Here is a 22,938-nt window from a genome sequence, read left to right on the forward strand (position 1 = left end):
TCTAGTCTGGTCGGCCACACACCAGTTGACATTTTGTTCGTTATTTTTGTATTTTTTTCCATTAATTATATTATTGTATACTCCAATAAATTTTACACCACTGTAGATTTCCACCACTGTAGATGGGGCAAGTGAGCCAACGAATTTTTTTTTTAGTAAAGTGAAAAATAAGTTTAAGATGACCATGAAATCAAAATCAGTTTTTAAAAACACGTTTAAGTAAATTACAGCATAAATTGCTTATCGTGGCACACATGCCCCAACTTCCGCTACATGGATAAAAGAGTTTACGTAGGTTTACCTTTTTTCACTAAATCCTTTATTGACAATCTTTCCCAAACGGACAGGAAAGGCATTATCGCTAGTTAGTCTCACAGAAAAAGGATAAGGGTACTTGAACAATTACAGCAGAACGCAAACGCCATATGTGTGCGCTAGTCAGGCAGCAAAAGAAGTTACATGTACAGTAAAACGATCAAAGAGGCGCGACCATGTTCATCCTCATCATGGGGGGGGGGGGGGGTGGGGTTCGTTTGCTAAAATTAGGATAATTTGTACAGTACTCTACACCTCACACAAAATAGGTTCTTCTTCGAAGAAGGACAGTCTCTACTAAACTAAACCGGGATTAAAATCACTGCTACGTTACCACACTACTCGTTTTACCACTAATAAGACAGACTATTCGCTTTTTTGAATGTTGTGTGTATGTGTGGATTGTGAGTGTTGCAAGATCACGACATTGTCTTTGTGTTCTTCGTTTAAAGACGCAAAAACGTCAGCTACATGACAAAACCCAGGTATGGAACTCAACTACGAAACGGGGGGTATGGGGTTGTTGTCAATCATATTACATTGAGCATGAAATGAGAATTAAATTCGAACTTTACTGATCGTCAAAGATCACCTCATCCACCTTCTCGGAATCGCTGGCCAGATCTTTTACCAACTGCTCGACGCAATTCTTTGGAATGAGCGTACCGACGATCTTAACGCCTTCCTTCGTCTTCAGGCGAATTACTTGCAGCCGCGACTGGGCACCGATGCGTGCTGCCAAACTATTCTCGACCCGGGCCCATACGGCCAGTACCGAACCGGACAGTACACTGTACGTGCGTCGTCGCAAACCAACCTACGACGCCGGAACAAAAACATGGTATTAGCCAAGATACTTAACCCAGAAGAAAATTCCTACTAACCTCACATTCCTGACCAAGGGAAACATTCCGACACTGACCCTTCCAGTAGCTGTGCGAGCAGGTATTGACCGATGCATCGTACAACTGCGTCCAGTGTGGTTCCGCTTCCATGCTGAGCACCTTTTTGTACTTCTTCTCCAACTCAGCCAGCGTCTCGTGCTTGAACTGTAGGCCCGTGTTGGGATGGTAGATCTGGAACAGTGTGGATTCCTTCTTGCCCTTCACGCCGCTCCCGGACAGTGCTTTCTTCTTGGCCGGATTCTCGATCTCGATCGCCAGTATCACGTTGTATTTACCGTTGCGGGGGTGCTGCGTGATGTAGAAACCTTCCTTTTCGCCATCAAGTTCGGCCCATCTGAAACGAGGGATAAACGAAACGATTTGTACGAATTATTGGATTACAAAATGCTTGTTCATTCGGGGGACCCGATGCTAAGGCGAAAGCAATCTAATTAAATAATACTTACTTGTCGATTGCTTCCTGCCAGATCATGCCACGCTCCACCTTAACGACATGCAGCTCGGTTGGCGCAATACCAGTAGAATGTTTGCGGGCAAATCGAATCAGCTTGATACGTGTCACGTTTTCACCTGCTGCACCAAGATCTGTTCAAATGCAATAAAACCAAACAACAAAACATTGAAATTCCAATAACAGAAAATGAAGATCCGCAACGGTTTTCTCACTTACCCAATATACCCAAATCGAACCGGCCCCGCTTCTTCGCCTGCTCGATCGTAGCCTCCAGCGTGTCGGTAAAGTACTTGAACAGCCGGTTCTGCAGCTCGACCGGCATACCGAGAATACGGTTCAGGAACTTCGATATGTTGTTGTAGTCCTTGTCCAGACTCAACACTCCCGGCATCTGTTCGCTGTTGACGATTAAACCCACGCCAACAAGCGCACCTGCAACATCCTTAAAGAATTCGCCCTGATAGTCGGCCGGTGGCGGCACAATCGGTGCCTCGTAACCCATAATCGTCTTCATCACCGCTTCCAGTGCCGTGCGGCCATACTTGTTGTCGATGTTGAACTGTGACAAATCGCGCGTCTCAGTCGCTCGTCGATCGCCGTGCGTGAGGGCTCCGAGTGATTCAAGCCGTTTAGCCACAGTGGAAGCGAATCGCCGCTCACCGGCCAAGTCTGAGATAAGGAACATGTATTCAGGTGCGTTCACCTGGTTCGAACGATGCGTACGACCAAACTGCTGGATCGCACGATCGGCGGACCACGGCAGCTCAAGCGTTATGTGTACGCGTCGTCGTTGGTTGCGAACTCGCCGATCGCTTTGCAGCGAAATACCACTAGAAGCGGCCTCGGAGATGATTGCCACATCCTTTGTGCCGTCCATAAAGCGTTGCTTTTCCGTTATGTTAAGCGTTTCCAGTGGTACGTCCTGCTCCGAGCGGGATTCGTACTGTATCGATCCGTCGTCATTCTGTACCACCCGACCCTTGCGACCCGTCATTTCGGCAACGTTTTCCGGTCCTCCCAGTTCGTCGATGAGCTGATCGAGCGTGTTGGCAGGCAGTCGATCACCTAAACGTTCTATTTTTGCCAACAATTCGTCCTTCATCTGGCACGCCCGTTCGATTGCGTCCTTAGGCGGTGGACCACCGGCCAGTTGAATGGAGAATCCGTTACTTGACTGAATCGTCGTTGGTTTTGTGTCGGTTTGCTTCTTCGTCAGGTGTGCCTGTATCTTATCCTGCGTGCTGACCGGTTTCTTCCTCGCAGCCGTTGTTGCAGCTGCTACAGCTGACGCAACCGCGGCCGTCGTTGCTACCGGTGGTTTACTTTTCGTCTTCACTTTCGCTTTGCCAGCGGATGATTTCGTTTTGCTGCTTACCCATGGATCATCATCGTCACTGCCCGACCCGGTAAAAAAGGGATTGTACTCATCGCTCTGACTGGCAGCACTGTCATAATGGTCGTTGTCATTGTCGCTTTCTTCCGGTTCACTGTCAGACGGTTGGAAATCCGATTCGTTTGATCGTTTCGGCGAAGAAGCGGAAGACGATGCATCGGACGAAGAACCATCCTCCTCATCCGATGAACCATTATTTCTGGAACGCTTTGTCTTTGGCATGCCCGTCGCTTTCGTTGTACCCATTCCGGCACGTTTACGTTTTGCATCCAGCCCGGTGGACGAAGCACCACCGGCCGCCTCCTTCTTGCTTCGGGCAATATCTTGCAGAATACTGTTCAGCTGGGTACGGCTATCCGTCAGACCGAGCAATCGATTGATGCGATTTCGATCCGGTGCTGGGAAATGTTTCTCTACCAAGGATTGCAACACACCTTTTGCCGTCGAAACAAAATCACTCAGTTCTCCATCGTCACGCTCTAGCTGTTCAAGCGTACGAGCTTCACCGGTCGATTGCAGACCTATCACGACACACTTGCCGTACTTGATGGCTTCCCGTGCTACTTTCACCGCGTGGTTTACCTTCGAGGCGATGCAAAGATACTTGAAGAAACGCTGATGCGCCGACCAGAACTGGCCCCACATCGTTTTCTTCATGCGGCTTTCAGCATCGATCAGTTCTGCCGCTTCGGTAAACTTTTGCATTGCTTCTACCCACTGGAAAAGAACCCAAAAAAAGGATTGTGAATTATAAGAAAAGGTCGTTACAGAATTCTCCAGGATATAATGAACAAATTCACCGAGATATTGATTTGTTCGAGTATATTGTTGTTTGATATATCCTCGAAAACCATGTATTTCACTCTTCTGATCTTGAGAATAATTACCAATTCAACTGATGCATCATACACCTGCTTGAAGTCTTTCGTCAATGGTACCTCCTCTATCTTGAACGTTACACCATGGAAGCTTAGCTGTCGAGCAATGTACATTCCGCGTTGCTTCATATCCATTGCCACAATTTCCATTGCACCGACGCCACTGCAAAGCGAAAGAAAAAGATAAATAATTATATTGACCATATAGAATTTCATCTCCAAAAACCACACAGCATTTACTTACCGCTTTTCAACGGCCTGTATGAAATCGTTAAAGGATGGAAAAGGTGTCCCCTGGCCCCAGATTCCCAGTCGCACCATGTATGCCATGTTGCGCGGTTCAGACGCTCCCGTAGCAGAGGCATACACAACGCGTGCCTTGGGCAACTTGTTCTGTAACTCTAGAGCCGTTAGACCCGTTTTGGTCGGTTTGCTCGAACCTACTGGGCACAAATTCTTCGCCTTATGACACTCGTCAAACACGATAACGCCATCAAAGTCTGGGCCACACCACTGCAGCAGTTGCTTAAGCCTTGACTTATACTTTCCGGCCGTACTTTGCGATTCACCGATCAGCGCGGAGTAGGTACCGAATATGACACCCTTCTTGACATTGTGATTAACGGAGGAATTAATTTTGGCATACTTTAGCTGCGAGAAGAAGGAGCAATTTAAAGCAAATTAATATACATTTAAAGATACAATACAACAAATTTAAAGTTGTTTAATGTTACAATACATTTAAAGCACGTGGTTGATTTTTAACTCTCATTTACCTTGTTCAGTGCAAGAACTTCGATTTTGCCTGCACCGATGTCACGCAAATCTCGCTCCGCATCGTACCGCAAATCATTCGACACCGATATCCAGATGGATTTTTTGCGTCCCTTCAAGTAGTTCTCGTATATGATACCGGCAATCGTACGGCCTTTGCCCACACCAGCACCATCACCAATTAAGAAGCCGGCCCGCGTTCCGTCCGGTAGTAAATGGGCGTGTGCTTGACTTGCGTACGTAATCGATTCTAACTGCAGTGCACTCAACAATCCACCATTGATCGTCTCCGAAGGGATGGATACCTGATAGTACACATCACATGGCTCCACGGATGATAGTGAAGCAGTTTCTACTACAGGATCTGGATGCTTCTTACCAATTTTCACTGCATTGTGAAAAAGAAAATATTTAAAATTCAATAAAACGAATCCAGCGCTGCTCAATTCACTGGTACCTACATTTTGCGGGCCAATATTCAGCGTAAGTTTCAGCCACACCCATCTCCTCATCTTCCGCTTCCTCCTCTTCGGGCATTTGATTCAACTGCAACTGTAGAAAAAGGAAAACGAAAAGGTTTAATCACACTTGGTAAAGCGCGATGATTCCGCGATGGATCACCTATATGAACTGAATGTACCTTGCTGGGATCCGCCATCACTATTTGTGAGATCAGTTGAGTCGGTATGCCGCTCGTCAGATAGTGTGGATTCGCCACCAGCATCGCTTGCAGGTTTTGGAGCATTAGCTGATTGGTCATGATTTTGTTCATGCTGTCGGCACCGATCGTGCTGGTGCCGCCACCAATGCCACCACCGAGCGATGAGTTTCCACCGTAGCCCATACCGGACATTTCCACTGTGAGGAAATAGAGTAATAATAAAGAGTGTTAGTACACATAATCATTCCTCACTTATGATAAATTAATAATAATTAAATATTTTAAACCATACATGTAACATAAAGGAAGATACGTACATAAATAACGTAAAATACAAAATCAATCATGCAAAATGCAACGATTTAACAAGAGAAACCGAGAAAGAGAACGCAGGAACCAACATGCATAAACCAAACCTTCAATATTCAGTACTTAATAATGAAAATTATACACATTTCAACAAAAAAAAAACCCCCCTAGGCTCGGTTACCTCGTAAATTATTATCTTTTAGAGTGACCGTCAATAAAAAAAGACCACCTGATATTCTACAATAGGTAAACCTGAGATTGTACAGCCAATTTTCAAAGAATCGACCTACTTTTTGTTGCAAAAGTAAGCTGAACATTTTAGAAACACGTTCCTGTCATTGGATGAATCGTGAAATCGGTCACTTTTTTTCAATTCTGATGAAAATATAGCTAAACCAAAGAAGACCATAAAATAAAACCAATGGACGTGACAGTCCAGTCTCATATTATTGACGTCCTGGCAGCCCGATGCCCTAGCGAGTAGCAGCTTATTACAGCCAATTGGAAAAAAGAAGGAAGAAAACGACCTCACATTGTGTAAGCTCGTCTTTACAGTTCAATCACATTCTTAATCACCTTCAACGGAAATACATTTCAAATGGACACATAATGCGCGATCTTTGCGAGAGACAGAAGTTATTCACGGCGGAACACATGACATGAAATTCCGGCCATCAATTGCATTTAATTACATACAGACAGATCCAAGATTAGTATCGGGAAATGCACATACGACGCACATCCGTTTTTACCCAAGAGACTCTCGAATTAGACGCCTAGCGATTGGAATCGATCCCTATTAGACGACGTGTACTTTCGATTCGCCAGTAAGCGATCCCGAATGACTGTCAAACGATTATAATTTGAACATCAATTGCATCTTAAATTTTCACTTTTAACCCCTTAATGGTGTATTTCTTGCTTGTGCAGTTAGATCATCAAACTTTAAAGCATCTTGTTCTATCTTGGCCAAAAACTCATTAAACTGCTATTAAAAAAAATCCAGAAAGACTTAACAAGTTACAAATCAGTGGTTCAAAAGCATTTCTAATGCATGGAAATAAGCAAACAAAAAACATTTGGCAAAAATATGAATAAAATATTTTTAAGATCATTAAACAGACAATAGATCCAGTTGTTTAAAGTAATGCACAATTTGAGCAAACAATCAGTAAGCAATCTTCGAGCCACTGTTGTTATCTCACCAACCGTCCATTATTTTAAACACGTAGACAACTATGTTATGATTCTGAAAACGCCAAAAAAGAACCCTTCCAAACTGTCGGGTTAAATGAAAACCGGAAAACAGTGATACAAAAAAACAACCATTTAACAACGTAAGGATCTAGAGAAAAAAACAGAACCATTTCACCACCGCCGCATTCGTGTCCGCCAGACATAAGCCGGAGGCACAGTAACTTACTCTGCGCCAGCAGAGTGGCAATGCTGGGCGGATAGTAGCTTCCCAGGCCGCCCAGTATGCTGGTCGCTCCTGGTGGCATCGTTCCAGTGACCGGTGGAATTATCGTTGTTGTCGCCGTTCCCATTCCCGTTGCCGCTGTTGTCGCATGCAATATTCCTTTTGACGTACCGATTGGCTTGGGATGATGGCCAACACCACTAGGACCACCACCCACCCAATGTTGACTGCCACCCACCGACGAAGATGAAGATGAGCTCGATGGACCACCACCACCACCTCCTGCCGTGGTCATCTTTCTTCCTTCGCCGACTGTACGCCACACCAGAGCCAATGTGCGTCCGGGATCGAAACGCCGGTTTTCGCGAGTATATGTCGTTGCGCGGTATGTGAGCACGTTAAATAAGTGAGGACAAGTAAATAGGTTTTCACCGTGGACGAACAGGAGGAGCAGGAGGATAAAGGATAGTGAAAGGACAAATAATTTATGCAACGAGAGCGCGATGCAATGCATCGAGATAAGCATCCGAGGGAGCGTGCGAAGAGGTATGATTAGGATTTATGTACACCGACCAAGACCGTCCAGAAGCGGACGTTTTCGTGAAAGCGCGATATAAGGAGTTGGGATGGGAGAAAATTTGAACGGAATGGAAGAAAATGAAATACAGACAAGACATGGCAAGTTAGCGAACAAAGCATTGGAAATTAGTTGTCGAGCATGTGCATCTTCCTCTACGCAACCAACGGGCAAGGATTAATCCAATTAACCCGGCGCAAGCTATGGTTGGCAGAAAGTTATGTCCACGCCTAAACGCATAGGATGCATTTTTTTTTGTCCCATAAATGACTCCATTTCTTACGCAGTTCTTCAAAATATACTAAGATTCTGTGTGAACGATTACACTACTCACCACTGCCACCGGTGCCCGGTATCGTACCAACCCCACCTATCCTAGAACCGACGCTTGGTTTCATGGCGGTGGTGGTGAGGCTTGCGTTTGACAAAATCGTACCACCACTAGCCGCCGCAATCGAATCTTTGGAGGGTTGCTTAATCACAAAGTTGGTGATCTTGTTCAGTTGTTGCACTGGGGGTTCCTTTTGCTGCGGTGGTTGTTGCGATTGTGGATCGGTTTTGTTAATGCCGGTTGCTGCCATTCCGATCCGGTTCAGTCCAGTACCGCCGACAACGTTCGAAGAGCTGGCCGATTCCGTTTTGTACTTCTTTGTCAACGTGGCAACCGTTGCAAGATCTTTTCCACCACCTGGAATTAAAATGCGAAAAATAAAATTTTAAATTAGTGTTAGTTTCCAGTTTAATATGAAGTGAATAATGATAAGAAATGATAATGATGAAATTGAAAAAATATTGACCAAAATCTGGCCTAATGTTTGTACCTTTTCTTGAGGAAACGAACAACCACACCACTCTTGCTGACGAATGTTACAGCAGTACGAAAGCCTTTATCCCAAAATTCTAACAACAGTCACTACGCTGGCAGCACAATAATCGATAATTTTAGGCTCGGTCGGTCAGAAGAGTAGACAGAACAACCAGCGACGGCGGTTAGGTACCACGTCTTTCACGTCTTGACACTTGCGAGCTAATAATTCAACTGACGAACGCACAAATAACGAACAGAGCGGCACCCACCCACAGCCATCTCAGGAGCTTTGCTCTACAATTAGGACGTGCGGAGTCGAGCAAAAGGGTTGCACAGAGGATGAGGTTTCGCTTCTTAACGCACCGCGCGCACCATTTGCTTGCTCGCGTCCGCGGAAACGCCACGCAGGACTCAATCATCGTCGTTTTAGAAAACCGGATGTTTAGAGACGACCGAGCGCAGAAGACTGGAAGGGAAGAGGGTGGACAGAATCGCGAACACAATTCATAGCCCACAGGATGCGACCCACTGTTCGTACTTGGAGTTGCACTATGTGTCGAAGAGGATCACAATTCATGTTTCTTTAAGCTTGATCGAAACTGAACTTGTTCCAGGGATTTTTTTCGGAAGCCAGCATACAGTGACCGCCAATAATATAAGAACACTTTCATGTCCACTCTTCAAAAGGCTGATTTCGATACTTCTGCATGGTATAACTTTACCAAATTTTGATAGAAATGATCATCAGCAACTATACTATCTTTTGATTGTTTAATAATTTAAAAAACCTGAAATATGGTTGAAAAATGTTTGACCCAAAAAAATTTAACTTTTTTATTAGCACACCTAACCAATCCTAGAGTTGAAACATGTAAAGAAGGGATGTCCAAAAATAAAAAGAATTTTTACCTTGAATTTTAAAAAAATAAATAATCTTACGTGATTTTGCCATACTTTCATCAAAATAGAAAAATGCGACTAATAATCGATTTCATGTTTCATCCATGATTTATCCAATGACAGGAACGTGTTTCCAAAATGTTCAACTTACTTTTAAACTAGGTCGATTCGTTGAAAATTGGCTTCACAATCTAACTTTCTACTTATTGTGGAATATCATATGTTCTTATTTTATTGGCGGTTATTATGCTAGACATTTGAACTAATAACAGATTTCATGTTTAGAGAATATAAATACCTTCATCTCAAAAGCAAAATTTGATGGGATTTTGGACTAAACTAATGCTAAACATAATTTATGTTCCTAACGGCCGTCATAGTGCGGAAGCGGGAGGAAAACTTTCTAAACGGAGGGAAAAGGAGCACGCTCCATCATAACACACCGCCACTTCTTGACAACGGTAGTGGTTTAGCACGGAGGGATGTCGGCAGTTGTGATGGTCGCGATCCTTAGAAGAATCTCCTGGCATTAGAGGGAGTAGGAGAGACAGAGCACGCGCGCGATATTGAAACGCCAGGCTAGAGCGAACCAAATAGGACACAACTTTAAACGAAGGAATTGATGCCTACATTATGCAAAAGGGGGTGAGTATTTTAGGTTTACAGAAGCGGTGATGGCGTGCCGGCAACGTGAAGAATCTTTCACCGAAAGGGTTCGGGCTTCGGGTGTTCGGGCATCGAGCGAAGACGCTCACCCCACGCTTTACGGCCTGCTGCAACTTTCGAGGGTGAAGTATGGAGCGGTTTTGTTGTTCGTGAGAAATTCGCCAACCGGATTCCCATTAAACCGTGCAGCAAATATCGGCAAAGGACGATTTCGGACAGCATCGGATGGGTCCCGCGTACACTTGACGATGTCCTGGGCAAGCTTGGTGATTAGGGGAGGGTAAAGTGGACGCCCGAGAAAATTGAATCGATTCGTATGTGTATGTTAATATGTGCACGTGTGTGCCACAATAATATATACATAAAATCGGGCTGCCGTATAAGTACACGCGACATAGAAGATAATATTGCGAGCGTGGAAACATAAACCTGTAAAATCCGCGCCAATGCAAGTGGGCGGATAAACTACACGTACACGCTATTATTGCACACACAAAAGCCGAGGACAAATATATCCCTCTCGATGCATTCGGTGCGTATGTGTGAGCGCACAGGGCATGGCCGGTTAGTTATTAGTACGCATTAGCGATGATTTCGAGTATCTTCGTTCTCTTTCTCTACACCGGCTGCCCTACTTCTTCTCTGCTAGCTTAAGAGACAGTCTCGTAAGGATGCATCATTCTGTGTGTTTCTATTGATGCAACCCAAGCTCCTTACTTCGATCTACATAACTGGGACAGTGCTTTCGTGCCAGAGAGTTGTATTACAACATATCCCATTCGCTGGGAAAGGCACTTTTCACGACTGATCGGTTCCAACATATTATTACTATTTACAATCGCTCGAATCCTGTTCTTGCAATCCTGATAATTTGATCAGCAGTGAATTATCCGCTGACCAGCATTCACTGTGAGCAGTGTCGTGGCTTGTACATATTTACCTGGTACTTCAATCTCGTCCGGATCTTCATCGTCGTCAAAATCGGAATCAGTTGAATCGCCTCCCTTATCGTCGGCCTCTTCCTCCTCGTCGTCATCATCATCTTCCATACCGTAAGAAGACTTCTTTAGAGCCTACAAGACATGGCAAACCGGAATTGATTATTGTTCTTGTAATTGTTTTGTTTATTTGTTTGAGTTTATCTTAAAATGTCCTTTTTAACTCATAATTTAGATAACTTTATGATATAATATTTAACCCTAGTGCAATCAATGCGTCATTTAACACGATTCATAGCGTTTTCAATTTATTCGTGGAAGAAATGGACTGATGAACCAATATAATTTTCACTCCTTGTTAAACTATTTAAAAAATAATCAATGAAAAACGTTCAAACAAATCTACGAAAGACTTTAAAATTATACCAAAAAAGAACAAATACTGTAAAAAACAAGGTAAGCAAATATTCAAAGAACAGAAGTTCAATACAAATAAAACACCACTAAAAAACGCATGGCATGCTGGGGAACGATTACTACTGGCGTAACCACGTGTTTTCAAACACGTTGCACACTACGGCGAGGAAATTCTGCGTCAAGTTATGCAAATCAAAGAGGGTTTAAGGGTAACAGTGTGATTTCCCCCATGCGTCGATTTTGCACTAAAATCACTAAATTTCTAATTTGTGTGTACACCAACTCTCGGGGGAAAAGGTATAATTCTTTAAACTCCGCTTCTTTGGCCTACAGTAACCGGCTATTTGGCAATAGGCTAGTTTTTTAAATGTTCAAAGTTTTTTAAACTTTCGATCCCTTTTCCGCATAAGGCAAACCTGCACTGCAGCTATCGATATGTTTATTTTTTTAAACATATTCCATGAAACCGATAAGTATTCGTTTCAACACGGAATGTGTGTATAATCGTCTCGGAATCTGCAGATGTATATCCCCGATTGAGAATACCTACATCCGGCAAACCGAAGAAGACTTGCAATTCTACACTGTTTGTCACCATTCCTTCAGGGAACAAATAACAAAACTGTTCAAATTCATTGAGGGTGGCCTACTAGATCCACAAACTGCTCCAGCACAAATCACCTCCCAACATCCTCCTCCTGCCCCCTTCCCTGTTGCATGTTCTGTCAAAAAGTGACAGTCGTTCTGGAGTTGACCTGTTTTGTTGGTTATGTTGTTGCCTATCGCAAATTCCCAAGCAAGCCGCAGGAATGTAGAAAAATGATACTTTATCGGCATCGGATGTACCATATATCCTGTCGGGATCTCTTTTCCGCCAGTATGTGCTTCTAAAGTTCTACAAAGAGTTGATACGTTGCGTAGCAACCAATTGGGTAAAAGTTGCCGGTCATGAGCTGAATTTGACAGCCCCTTTTGAATCACTGAAGGGCCTGGCCCTGGCGGGCCTTACCGGGGGATTGAATTGCTTTGAAGGACGTAAAAACCAAAACAAAAAAAAAATACCATTCGATTCATGCTGCTGCTGCTTTCTTTCGGGTGGGTCTAGCTGGTTTTGCGCCGAACTACACCTTCTGTCGTTCACTGCCGTACGCCGCGGAATGTATTCGTAAACTATTTTCACACCCTTTTACACTGCACCTTCTCAGTCACCATACCAAGCTTGCATTCCCGGAACCGTGTTGATGATGTCTGCTGATGGTGCTGCTACTGCTGCTTGCACTTTCCTGTTCCAGAAAATGCTACTGCAGCTGTTTTCGACTAATCCCTTGCGGCTGTTCACTCTTATCGTTCGTCAAACCGCGTCAATTCGCGTCGTGGACACTGTTCTGTATTTGCCCGATTGTTCCGGTTCCTGTGCACACTTGTGTGCTAAACCGGATCGGACACGGGAAAACTCACAATCTCACGCACTGCACAACCTCGCGATAGCTGCTTTAGGTACCGGAGCGTACAGGAAGAGCGCTCCAACGTACGCCCTCCTCTAATGGAAAGGAATCGGCGCCCGATTTCCCGACCACAATCGGCACTCAAAGTATTCAAAACAATATTTACCGAGTTGTTATTTACGTAATGCACACACTTTCGCTTCGGCACACACTCACTTGGCAACTAATGGCGAGGATGAGCAATAGGTACAATCGTGAAGACTTTACTTTACCATGTGTTCAAAAAAAAGCCCTGGCAATTCATGTGGCGAGCGTGAAAATCGAGGCTTGCTTGTACCACGGCAATGTAATCTTGCGTTTTGTTCAGGAACGGGTTCAGGAGACGAAGGTTAACCATGTGTGCGCGCCCTCCTCGTTGGATGACGTTTGACGTTGTGAGCCAGCGCGTATAGTATGGCTAGTTGAATTCTTCCGCACTATTATTTGAACCTTTTCAGTACTGAACATATTTTAAATTTCAACGTTGAAAAATACAAAAGTAGCATTCAATTACTTCCTTATTTTTTTGTGCCTGCAACTACTGTGCTGTGTGGGCTAATATGCCTTTGTCATCTTGACCTGGATTGAAGATGATCACCATAGATCCACGTATCGAATAGTGAACCTCCTTATAAAAGAACCCAACAAAAAAAATAATACTACTAAGTTCCAGTACACATTATATTTTTGATGTAAATTGGTACACAAACACAACACATCCCACAAATACGTGGGATATCCATCAAACGCGTTTCCATTCGTCATACTCATTTTCCCTTTTTTCTTCGATTGGAATATTGGTAGGTGCAAAGTGCGATACAAAAAACGGTAGGCAATGTTTCGCCACATCAATATAGTTTGCCTTCCTAGTTTTGCTTTTTTGGGAACCCTCTCGGCAGTATCTTCTCGCGTGGGCAAATCCCTTACCGCATCGAACAAAGTTTTGTTTCGTTTTCGTTTTAAAATCTCTCCTACAAATTTGATGTTCGTACTATATATGTGTGTAAGCCAATTATTACGCTACCCCAGCAACTACTACCAGCGCGGCCTACCGGACAGTCTATCTGATTCAACCTAATTTTGATAACGCTATTCCGTCTTTTCGTCCGAATGTAATGATTTGTGATCATGAGCCACACACTTGATGAGCGACCCGTGGCATTCTCCTAAAGTGTTTCCCAAACGTGTTTTTGCTGTCTTTAAATCGCCACACTGCTGCACACTCGCCACGTTCGTGGTGCCTAAATAACTTGGTAAACATCACACTAATATGAAAGCTCCATTGATTATTAGTTTTACGAATATGGTTTGTTCTTTGCTTTACTATCGGATTCTCTGTCTCTATTCTAATCCTCATCCGCTCGTCATTTGTAACTACCTTTTGCCTTGCACTCACGGCTGAATGTCTGTAGGTGGGTGTGTACATGGTATTATAACCGTACTAGTAAACTATTTCGCACGAAAACATTGTGCGCTATTGTTTGCATAAATGTTTTGTAGAAAAAATGCACAAAAAAGTCTATCATCTACCGATAAGAGATGTTTCGCTGTATAAGTAATAGTTGTGTTGTTACCTGCCAGGAAGCCGCCACCTTTTTTGTATGCTCTTTTTCTAACAATATATAGCATAATATGGATGTTTTGTGGTGTATGGGAAGGTTTTTCGGTATTATCGTAATCCTACGGTTTGGTTTTGTTTCATCATTAGTGTGGTATAACTTATACGGGGCTTTCACAAAAAAAACCACACACCCAAACAACTTTCGTACAGTACAGGGGCAAACGGCACAAAAGAAACCCCTTGGAAAGATCCTGTGTGTGTTTTCGTGTGCATTTATCCCTGTCACTGTGCGCATTGTTTGTGATTGCAGTGTTAGGAGCTATTATATGTTCCTGTGTAAATGTAGAGTACAAAAAAGTAAGAAACACAAATACTATGACTAGTAAACTAAGCAGCAGCACATTTTGTTCTATCTTTGTTTTTAAACATGGAAGTGAGTAAGTTGTCCCTGCTGAAAACCTTTCTTCGCTAGCTTTCCGGGCTTCCTTTTTTTTTTTTGCTTGCTTCCCTTCACTTCATTATGCTTTTCGCCATGCCTGACTATGCCTCGTCAACGTTGAATTTTATAATACATCGAACATGTGTCGGTGAATATATATATTCAAATTACACACAAAATAACACTTATTCAGTAACATTTACTAAGATGTCAATGCCCTAGAGTCCACGCACCTACTCATAGTTTTTTTTCCTGCAAAACGCTTCTTTTGCCGAACGTTGTCTAAACTGTTTATACTTACATTAGAGACCGTACTTCACTATCTTTGGATTGGGATGTTTTCATAGTTTCCCCATTGGCGGACACTTCATTTGCGCACGAATTGGCCGCATGTTTTGTGTTGCGTTTGTTTTTCGCTGGGAAAAAGACCTACAATAACGGTTAGAAACGTGAAATCAATTTATATTAAAACAAAAAAAAGAGAGCATCGTGAACCTACCTTCAGTGCACCTCGTACCATCAACCGGAACCAGTAGAGTTGGGGCAGGAACAGTGCCAAAATGCTTGCTTTGCAACCCCATGGCAGATTCCATACAGCCTAAAAAAGGAAAGAAAAGCATTTATATGACGAAATATACCCAAAAAGTCCATAAAGATAGTACCTCCAAAAACGGTTTGTTCACCACCTGGCTGTAGTAGTAGCAGACGTAGGGCATTAAAAAGACGCGACACCAGAAGAACGTGACCAGCATCACCAGTCCATTGATCACGTACAGCTTCGATTGTTTCAATCCCATCACGCTCAAAATGCTACGGAATGATACGAACGGTGTGGATAGCTCCATCATAAACATGAAGCTAAATACACAGTCTCCTAGGCCGCCGCGAAGGTACTGAAAAAAAAAACAAATGGTTTTCGTTACTAACTGATGTGATGAGAAAAACAGCTGTTTTCATGTAATTAATTCACGCTTACTCATAACCCTGGTGGAAATTAATTCTTTGAACAACTCTTTTGGGTGGCTTGAAAACAAGACAGGAGGTGGCCCTCACTAGCCAAACAACTTTAAAAGACTAGTAAAAACTCTTTGTAAAGTGTTTATTTAAATCATTCACTTAGAAAAATTTAGATCACTCACTCACCCTTACAAAGTACGCACCAGGCTATTAATAACGCAACAACGGTCTGCTAACAAAACATACTATGATACTCACCGATATTACAACTAACCCGTACGACCCGATGAACAGATGATGGAACACCATCAAAGGATGCGTTGACAGATATTTGGCAAAGCTAGGAATGCCCAGTTTGCACGGATTCACAAACGAAAGCGTTCCCTGTCCCACGCTAGGAATGTCGTCCAGCGCCTGCAGTGTCTTTTCCGCCAGTACACCATTGGAACCACCGTTGGTGGCTCGTCCCACATCATTATTATTATCCCCGGCGACTGCCGATTGCAAACCGAGCTTTACTTTTAACTTAATCGCCGCTTCGGCGGCGTAGATTTTGTACATCGACCAAAGGTCGTAGAAAAAGTACGATGCCGCAAACCATGCGTACGATTCGGACAAAAAATGGGAAGCGTGCAGAAAATTTCTCGGACACGACCAGCGGCACACAAACAGTCCGGCAATGCAGGAAAAGGCGGCCTGCACGGCGGATACGAGCCTGCAATAGAGAGAGAAAGAGAGGAGAAAACGGAATGTGATGTTTAATGTGATCCATTGGAATCGTTTTAATCCTGTTCTCCGGCAAATACGTACTTGTTCGTTATGTCCAACACATCGGAAACACGCAACCGGTAGCGCTTGACAAAGCTGTGCCCGAACGGTGTCCTCAGCAGCAGTTTGTTGAGAAACTCGGTTAGTGCGACAAAGTACACGAAGCCAAAGCTGATAAGCAGCGCACCTTTCTGTACCGATATGCGATCACTCGGGTTGAGCGTGGACAGACTGGCGCATGCCACCGCAAACGAACCGACCGAGTAGAGCAGGGAAAACACACAGCTCCGTGTGTCGAGCTTTTCCACCATCGTGTGTGTGTGTTTCGTCGGGCGCGATTACGGGGTTTTTTTTAATCCTTTAAAATCCTTTTGTTCTTTTTTTTTTTGGCTCGATCAAACTAGTCGAAGAGTAGAAGTAGTAGTAGTAGTAGTAGTAGTAGTAGTAACCAAGCAGCAAACACGTATTGGTACAGTTCACTTTGATTTGAAACTTTTTCCTGGACAATAGCAACAAAAAACAAACACCAAACGATGATTTAGTTCACTTCTTCACTTCTTCACTTCACTTCTGCATTTTCTCCTGGATACTACCAAGCGAGAATACTGCCACCGTAGAAAATGCTGTATAAAAGTGAAAAGAAGCAAAAACACAAAACCGGGTCAACAGAAGTCAATTAAAATGGTAAATAAATCACACGCACGCACGCGATCCACCCCAATCAGTCGCCGCACAAGGAATGATTCAACGGCGACTTTCGATGAATGCTCTATGGCTCTCCGCGTATGGTGTCTAGCCTTCCCCATCCATCACGACGACCTCGTTGCCGCTGCCGCTTACATAATTTTCTCCACTCTTCAAAGGCGGTTGCGACGAATGTTTTTCTGTTGTTTTTTTTTTTTTGTACGATGATGTTGGTAAGCACATCCGTGATCCGTTTCGCCCTTATCGCAAAGGAAGGTGTAGGAAGCAAACAGCGGGAACACTGATAACAGACACGGGGCCACTTAGAGCGAGAACGTGTGAACAGCAGGCAAAACAACCGCTTGCACGTGCCACCCAACCAATTAGCGGGTTGGGAACACCGTGTGTGAATCTTTCCGCCCGTATCCAGCAGCTGCTACAGTCAATCTTTTTTTTGGGGAAATAGATCCTGAAATGTTTAATGCTGAAAATGCTTCACCACTCACCCACAAATGACGACGCGAAATTGTCTGTGTTGTCTGGTCGTTCCACTCCGTTGCCTTCTCTTCCACAGGTGTGTCCGCAAACGCAACACTCGAGCATCAGGACGCGCTGTCAGTATTTCATAACCTGGTAAAATGTCAAAAAAGCTCCAGCCATGTTGTTGTTGCTGTTAGTTTGCTGTCACGATGGATTGAATACCTCGGACGTGTGTCTGTTCTGAGTTTACACCCGTGCTGAAGAAAGGCAAAATAACTAAATAGTTCGTTATTTGGTGCGAAATTAAAAATAATACAGTAAAAGGTAAATAAAAAATAATAGAGTTATGTTTTCTTTAAAAGCACTGTTAACAAACCTTCTAACGGATCTGGTGCTACACGTACTGTTTTAGTCAGCTAGAACGCCACGTTGGAAGTGTAGAGTGTAATAGAGTAGATTCACCGCCAGAGACGTATTTAACACTTCCGAGGCACTAAACGGAAATGGTGTTGGCGAACTTTCATTCACGATCTGGTGGGCAAAGACAAATCAAGGTATTTGGTATCTCATCAGGGTTTCTTTCCAGGCAGCATTCGGGACACAGTCCATCAGATCCACCAGTATTTATAATAACGGCCACGTGGGAGCCCCACGTGGCCGCTCAATCCGCTTATAGGAAGATCCGCTTCTGTCCAGCGGCATTACCTGATAGCCATATTACTGACCTTAGTGGTAGACGTATCGCGCCGCCAGTCTAGTTTGGGATCATCGTATCCCTTATATGTCCACATGGTGAATGTGAAGTCGTCCGGTGCCTTTCTCATGAGATGGCAAGCCCACCGAATACTAAAGACTCTTAAAAGTTGCACAAAAGTGAGGACCGTAAGACCCTCTCAAGGTTCAGCTAAGTTTATAAATTTTATACAGTGTTAAAAGCTAATTTTTATTGTTCAACGTAAAAGTTAACACAATACAAAGGTAGTTATTTGCACAAGAAAGTTGCAAGTGGTCGGCGTTGGCCTCCGGTGTGCACTGCTTTACAGTTGATATTCATCTTAAATTATTTGTAGTATTAGATTCGTTAGATCTGCATCCCTAAACCGCCCTATACGGGCTGCGTACGAGATGAAGTGAGCCAAAAACGTCTGATTGTGCACCCGATGCAACAAGTGTGACATCGGTCCAATGGCGTGCACCGTCGCGAACGCAGCATCCCCAGCTCTGGCATCGGAACGTACCACCACGATTAAACTATCATCCAACGTACCACTGCAAACAATCAACAATTTATAAATGAGCAACATCAAAACCCATGCCCTGTGTTGTACTCACCTCAGTTTCCTTAGCGTGGCTCGCACTGCAGAATCGATTTCCTCTGGAGCGGTTTGAACTTTTGGATCTGCAATGACAACTAGCAGAAATCCTTCTGGACCCTCGAGCACGGACAAAGCTCCCACAACTAAATCGTAAAATGCAGTTGGTTCGGCAAGAGTTTGCTCATCGTATAGCCCGAGCGTGTACTCCACATCTTTCAATTTGCGATCTAACAGATCATTCAATTCGTTCACTACTTTATAGCGGGATCCTTCCGCCAAACGTTCGTTCTCCCAGTCCGCTTCGATCGCTTCCCGGCAAAATTCGTCCGGACAATTAAGCGTCCCAGCGATCACATTCAGCTGCTTCCCAACCGCTCCATGCAGCAGCTGCGATCGTACATCCGGGCATAGCAATGGATCTGGACTATTATGCAGCCAGCTAGCATTGGCCGCATGCGCAAACAATGCGGCTGAGAACGGTTGTACGATCTCCCCATTCGTTACCACCCCAGTACGACGGCCGACGCTTTGAGCCCACTGCATGATCGAGGCGGCATGGTGCGTGCTAATGTTGGGCGTGCTGCTGACGCACTCATCCCAAGGCTTAACGGCCGTATCAAACCCGATCGTGTGCCAGCCGGTTTCAATGCCGCAGAACATGGAGGTCGGATTGAATGAGGCACGTGTTGAGCGTTCCATCGTCGTTGGACGAAGCAACGCAAGGTGAGGAAACGATTCCCAGATTGGCCGAGGGTGGTCCGCAAACGACGAAGCGGACGGATCTACACTGTCCAGCGCAACGAACAGGATGACATTTTTCGCACGTTTCTTGTTCTCTTCCACTACACGGAAAGCGTTGCGCAGTTCGGCCATATTTGTTTCAAACCAAACAGCTTGCTCTGGGAAATAAGAACAGAAATGATATACATATGTGGAGAACAATTTAACCAAGTACAACCGGTCAGCCACACTACCTGGAGGTAATTCTTCGGTGTAAAGATCAACCGTAGCGACGACTTGACCTTCGTTTTCGTACACCACTATAAACCCGATACATAGTAGCACGATTGCGAATACCATCGCAACCAACATGCCGACGCACAGTGCACTAAATCCGCAGCCTACTTTTCGTCTTGCAGAGCGTTTATCTGCATACGCGCGATCTGTTGCACCATCGTCCAGGCCCAGACTGCTGTTCCACTGTTGGACATTGTATGATCCTTCTGCCGATTCGTTTGTCGCTATATTGAACTCTTCCCGTGCCATATTTTCGGAGATGAAATTTCACGAGACACTTTACGGGAAGATCACTCTTAAAACCACGTACCGCGTAGTAAAGTGAGTGATCGCGCGCCGTACAACGATAAGATACTGTACGCTATTAAGGTGGATAAGATGTGTTCGGGAGATGTTTATGATAGCCATGTGTGAGAGGGTAGTATAGTTGTACATACACCAAATGAAGGCAAGTAGATTATTCTCCCCTCTTTGCTACACGTTTTACATTTGATGCGGGGTTCACATGAGTACTTTCAATGGCAGATAATCATCACTCGGCCGATTGGATACTCTCAACGACAGTCAGATATCGGGTAGAATATAATTGCTTTCCATTGGACTGCCCTAGATGAGTAGTTTATTTATTTTCTCAAACATTTTTCGATGATGATCAGATGTATGAAGACGTTCAAAACCCGCCAACAACATAAATGTTTAGATACTCTCATATACTTCTGCTGAGGCAATGTTTTCGCCGAACACCTGACGAAACCCTCGAAGATTCTCAATAGCCTGAGGCCGTACTATTGTGAAACGAGTTAGACAAATGTTACACACTTCGGTAGACTTCGACAGCAAACCAAGACCAAAAAACATTGCAATGAAGATGCTTTTTTCATATGCTTTTATTGCGCTCTAACATAGGAAAGATTATGAGATACAGGAGAGTTGCATGACATAGTTGCAGTAGTAGTATTTGTGGTTCGCTTGTTCAAAAATGACGGAAAAAAATATGCTTACATCGCGATACGATGTGTGTATTAGGAATGGATTTCCCAATAAGGATTTAAGCAAATAGGAAAACAAAACCACGAATTAAGCCTGGAAAAAACGCCTAAACCATGATAATTTAAAACCAATTTTAAAGCAAAGGCATACGTTAAACAAAAAATCACCCTAGTAGCAATTACATATCGGCAAAAGCGAGAAAAAAACGACTTATTTACGTCCCGGTGAGAAAAAAAAAACCCGTCGTCGAATGGAAAAAGCATCAAAGGACATCACGCATGTATGCGTACACGACGAAACGCGAAGAGTAGCTTAGATATCGTCGATGTTCAAATCTTCACCATCCTCGTCATCCTCTTCGAGCGATGCCTTGGCAAACTTCTTCGGATCCGGCTTGGCAGGTTCCTTGCGCAGCGAGTCCACCTTAGCCCGATCGTCGTACTCGATCTCGACCTCCGAATCGTCATCCTCTTCGGAAGACTCTTCCTCCTCCGCTTCCTGCAGCCACTGGACGAACGGCTTGGCGCGCTCGTGGATCTGTGCGGCGACCTCCTTCGAGACGTACTTTTTGCTGACCTTCTGCGACCAGTCCAGTATCACCTTCTCGTCCAGAACGTCGCTATCGTAGAACAGCTTCAGTATGCCGGGCACCTTGTCCATCAGCTTGTCGGCGTGCATTGCAAACGTTAGCTCCAAACCACCGATGAAGTACTTCTGCGCCTTCTTGTCCTCGTGGGTGAAGCGTAACAGCAGATTGCGGTACTTGCGGGCCTCCTGGATAATGTTGGCCGTGAAGAGCAGTTCCACCAGCACGAGCGTCGCTTTCGACTGGATGTCGAGCCGGCTCGCTTCCGTCACCAGTTCCTTGTGCACCTGCACATTATCGAGCTCGTTCGCGTCGCGCTTCTTCTTCACCAGATCGTAGAAGATGTTGATGCGTTCCTTTTCCGATTTGTCGAAATCGTCCGATACGGTCATGTTCTTGGCACCGTCGGTAAGATCCTGCATGCGGGCACGTACCGCTTCCTCCGACGTGTCCACCGTCCAGTTCACATCATCCTCACCGTTCTCCTCACCCGCATTGCCGGCGATGGAACCATTCGGTGACTCGTCACCACCGTTCGTTTCAGCACCGTTCTCCACAGTACCGCCATTGGTGGTGTTGAGCCCAACCGTCGAGTCGTCACCGTTTTCACCCTTCTTTGTGCGCTTGCTACGTTTGCCCTCGGTTAGCGATGCTCCCTGGCTGGCCGGGTTAACGTTCGGTGGATTCTTGATGATGAACGTGTTCACCTTGTGGTTCACCTCGAGTGGACCATGGAAACCGCACGCCTTGCAGCCCTGGGAGATGGTACCCTTCTTGGACGATACAATCAGATCCGTTTCCGGGTTGTCGCACTCCGGACACAGGACGAACTTGCGGATGAAGCCGTCGAGCAGATCCTGCAGCTTGGCGGCATCATGCGAACCATTCACAATGAAGCGTTCGTTCTGAAATCGTTACAAACACGAAATGAAAATTAGAATCAAAATTTACTTTCAAGTGATTCAAGTGTTTATAATAGCTTGTTCGATTCTTGTTATTCTACAGCTTGATCTAAAGCCTTAAATTCAACCATGCCCCGAGGTTCTCTATGGTTTTCGTGGTCACGTATGGTCGATGAATGCTCACGGGAAGATGTCAGATGTCATAACGATGCAATTCAAAAAACACAAAGACAGAGATGTTTGTGTGAAACCCAATCCAATGTCAGAACTGGGAAAACATCTTGACTTGAATGACATGGATTGATCCGTCTGGAGCACTTGAGGCAGAAATATTGCGAG

General features: G+C 44.5%; 5 protein-coding genes across 7 annotated transcripts in view; all 5 read right to left on the reverse strand.

The window, feature by feature from the left end:
- The window catches only part of LOC126568441 (late histone H1-like), a 327,966-nt gene extending 316,230 nt beyond the window's left edge, over positions 1-11,736 (reverse strand). The window contains exon 1 of the mRNA XM_050224915.1: positions 11,729-11,736. The gene's annotated coding sequence lies outside the window, so the exon portion shown is untranslated. The remainder of the gene's footprint in view (positions 1-11,728) is intronic.
- LOC126568196 (eukaryotic translation initiation factor 5) overlaps positions 1-22,938 on the reverse strand; it is a 313,066-nt gene that overhangs the window by 199,806 nt on the left and 90,322 nt on the right. For both annotated transcript variants that reach the window (XM_050224637.1, XM_050224638.1), the window contains exon 3: positions 21,404-22,602. In XM_050224637.1, coding sequence (XP_050080594.1) covers positions 21,424-22,602 — 1,179 coding nt within the window. In that variant the 3' untranslated portion in view covers positions 21,404-21,423. The remainder of the gene's footprint in view (positions 1-21,403; positions 22,603-22,938) is intronic.
- Positions 874-12,489, reverse strand: LOC126567774 (protein strawberry notch). 2 transcript variants are annotated; one of them, XM_050224060.1, is made up of 13 exons: positions 12,478-12,489; positions 11,001-11,133; positions 8,021-8,374; positions 7,113-7,421; positions 5,360-5,577; positions 5,181-5,271; positions 4,722-5,107; positions 4,190-4,596; positions 3,955-4,108; positions 1,891-3,784; positions 1,667-1,805; positions 1,200-1,554; positions 874-1,132 (listed from the first exon to the last, which is right to left on the reverse strand). In XM_050224060.1, exons 1-13 carry the CDS (start codon positions 12,487-12,489, stop codon positions 887-889), a joined length of 4,698 nt encoding a protein of 1,565 aa, XP_050080017.1. In that variant the 3' UTR covers positions 874-886. The 2 variants fall into 2 exon arrangements, with proteins under 2 accessions (XP_050080017.1, XP_050080016.1); XM_050224059.1 differs by lacking the exon at positions 7,113-7,421.
- Positions 15,187-16,939, reverse strand: LOC126568265 (TLC domain-containing protein 3A). The gene is made up of 5 exons (XM_050224712.1): positions 16,667-16,939; positions 16,115-16,571; positions 15,562-15,792; positions 15,399-15,497; positions 15,187-15,328 (listed from the first exon to the last, which is right to left on the reverse strand). The coding sequence occupies exons 1-5, from the start codon at positions 16,933-16,935 to the stop codon at positions 15,197-15,199; spliced, it is 1,188 nt and encodes a 395-aa protein (XP_050080669.1). The 5' UTR covers positions 16,936-16,939; the 3' UTR covers positions 15,187-15,196.
- On the reverse strand, positions 18,844-20,370 carry LOC126568714 (alkaline phosphatase 4-like). The gene is made up of 3 exons (XM_050225232.1): positions 20,079-20,370; positions 19,121-20,003; positions 18,844-19,057 (listed from the first exon to the last, which is right to left on the reverse strand). The coding sequence occupies exons 1-3, from the start codon at positions 20,368-20,370 to the stop codon at positions 18,844-18,846; spliced, it is 1,389 nt and encodes a 462-aa protein (XP_050081189.1).

This window comes from Anopheles maculipalpis, chromosome 2RL (genome assembly GCF_943734695.1).
Source record: "Anopheles maculipalpis chromosome 2RL, idAnoMacuDA_375_x, whole genome shotgun sequence".
Taxonomy (NCBI): Eukaryota; Metazoa; Arthropoda; class Insecta; order Diptera; family Culicidae; genus Anopheles; species Anopheles maculipalpis.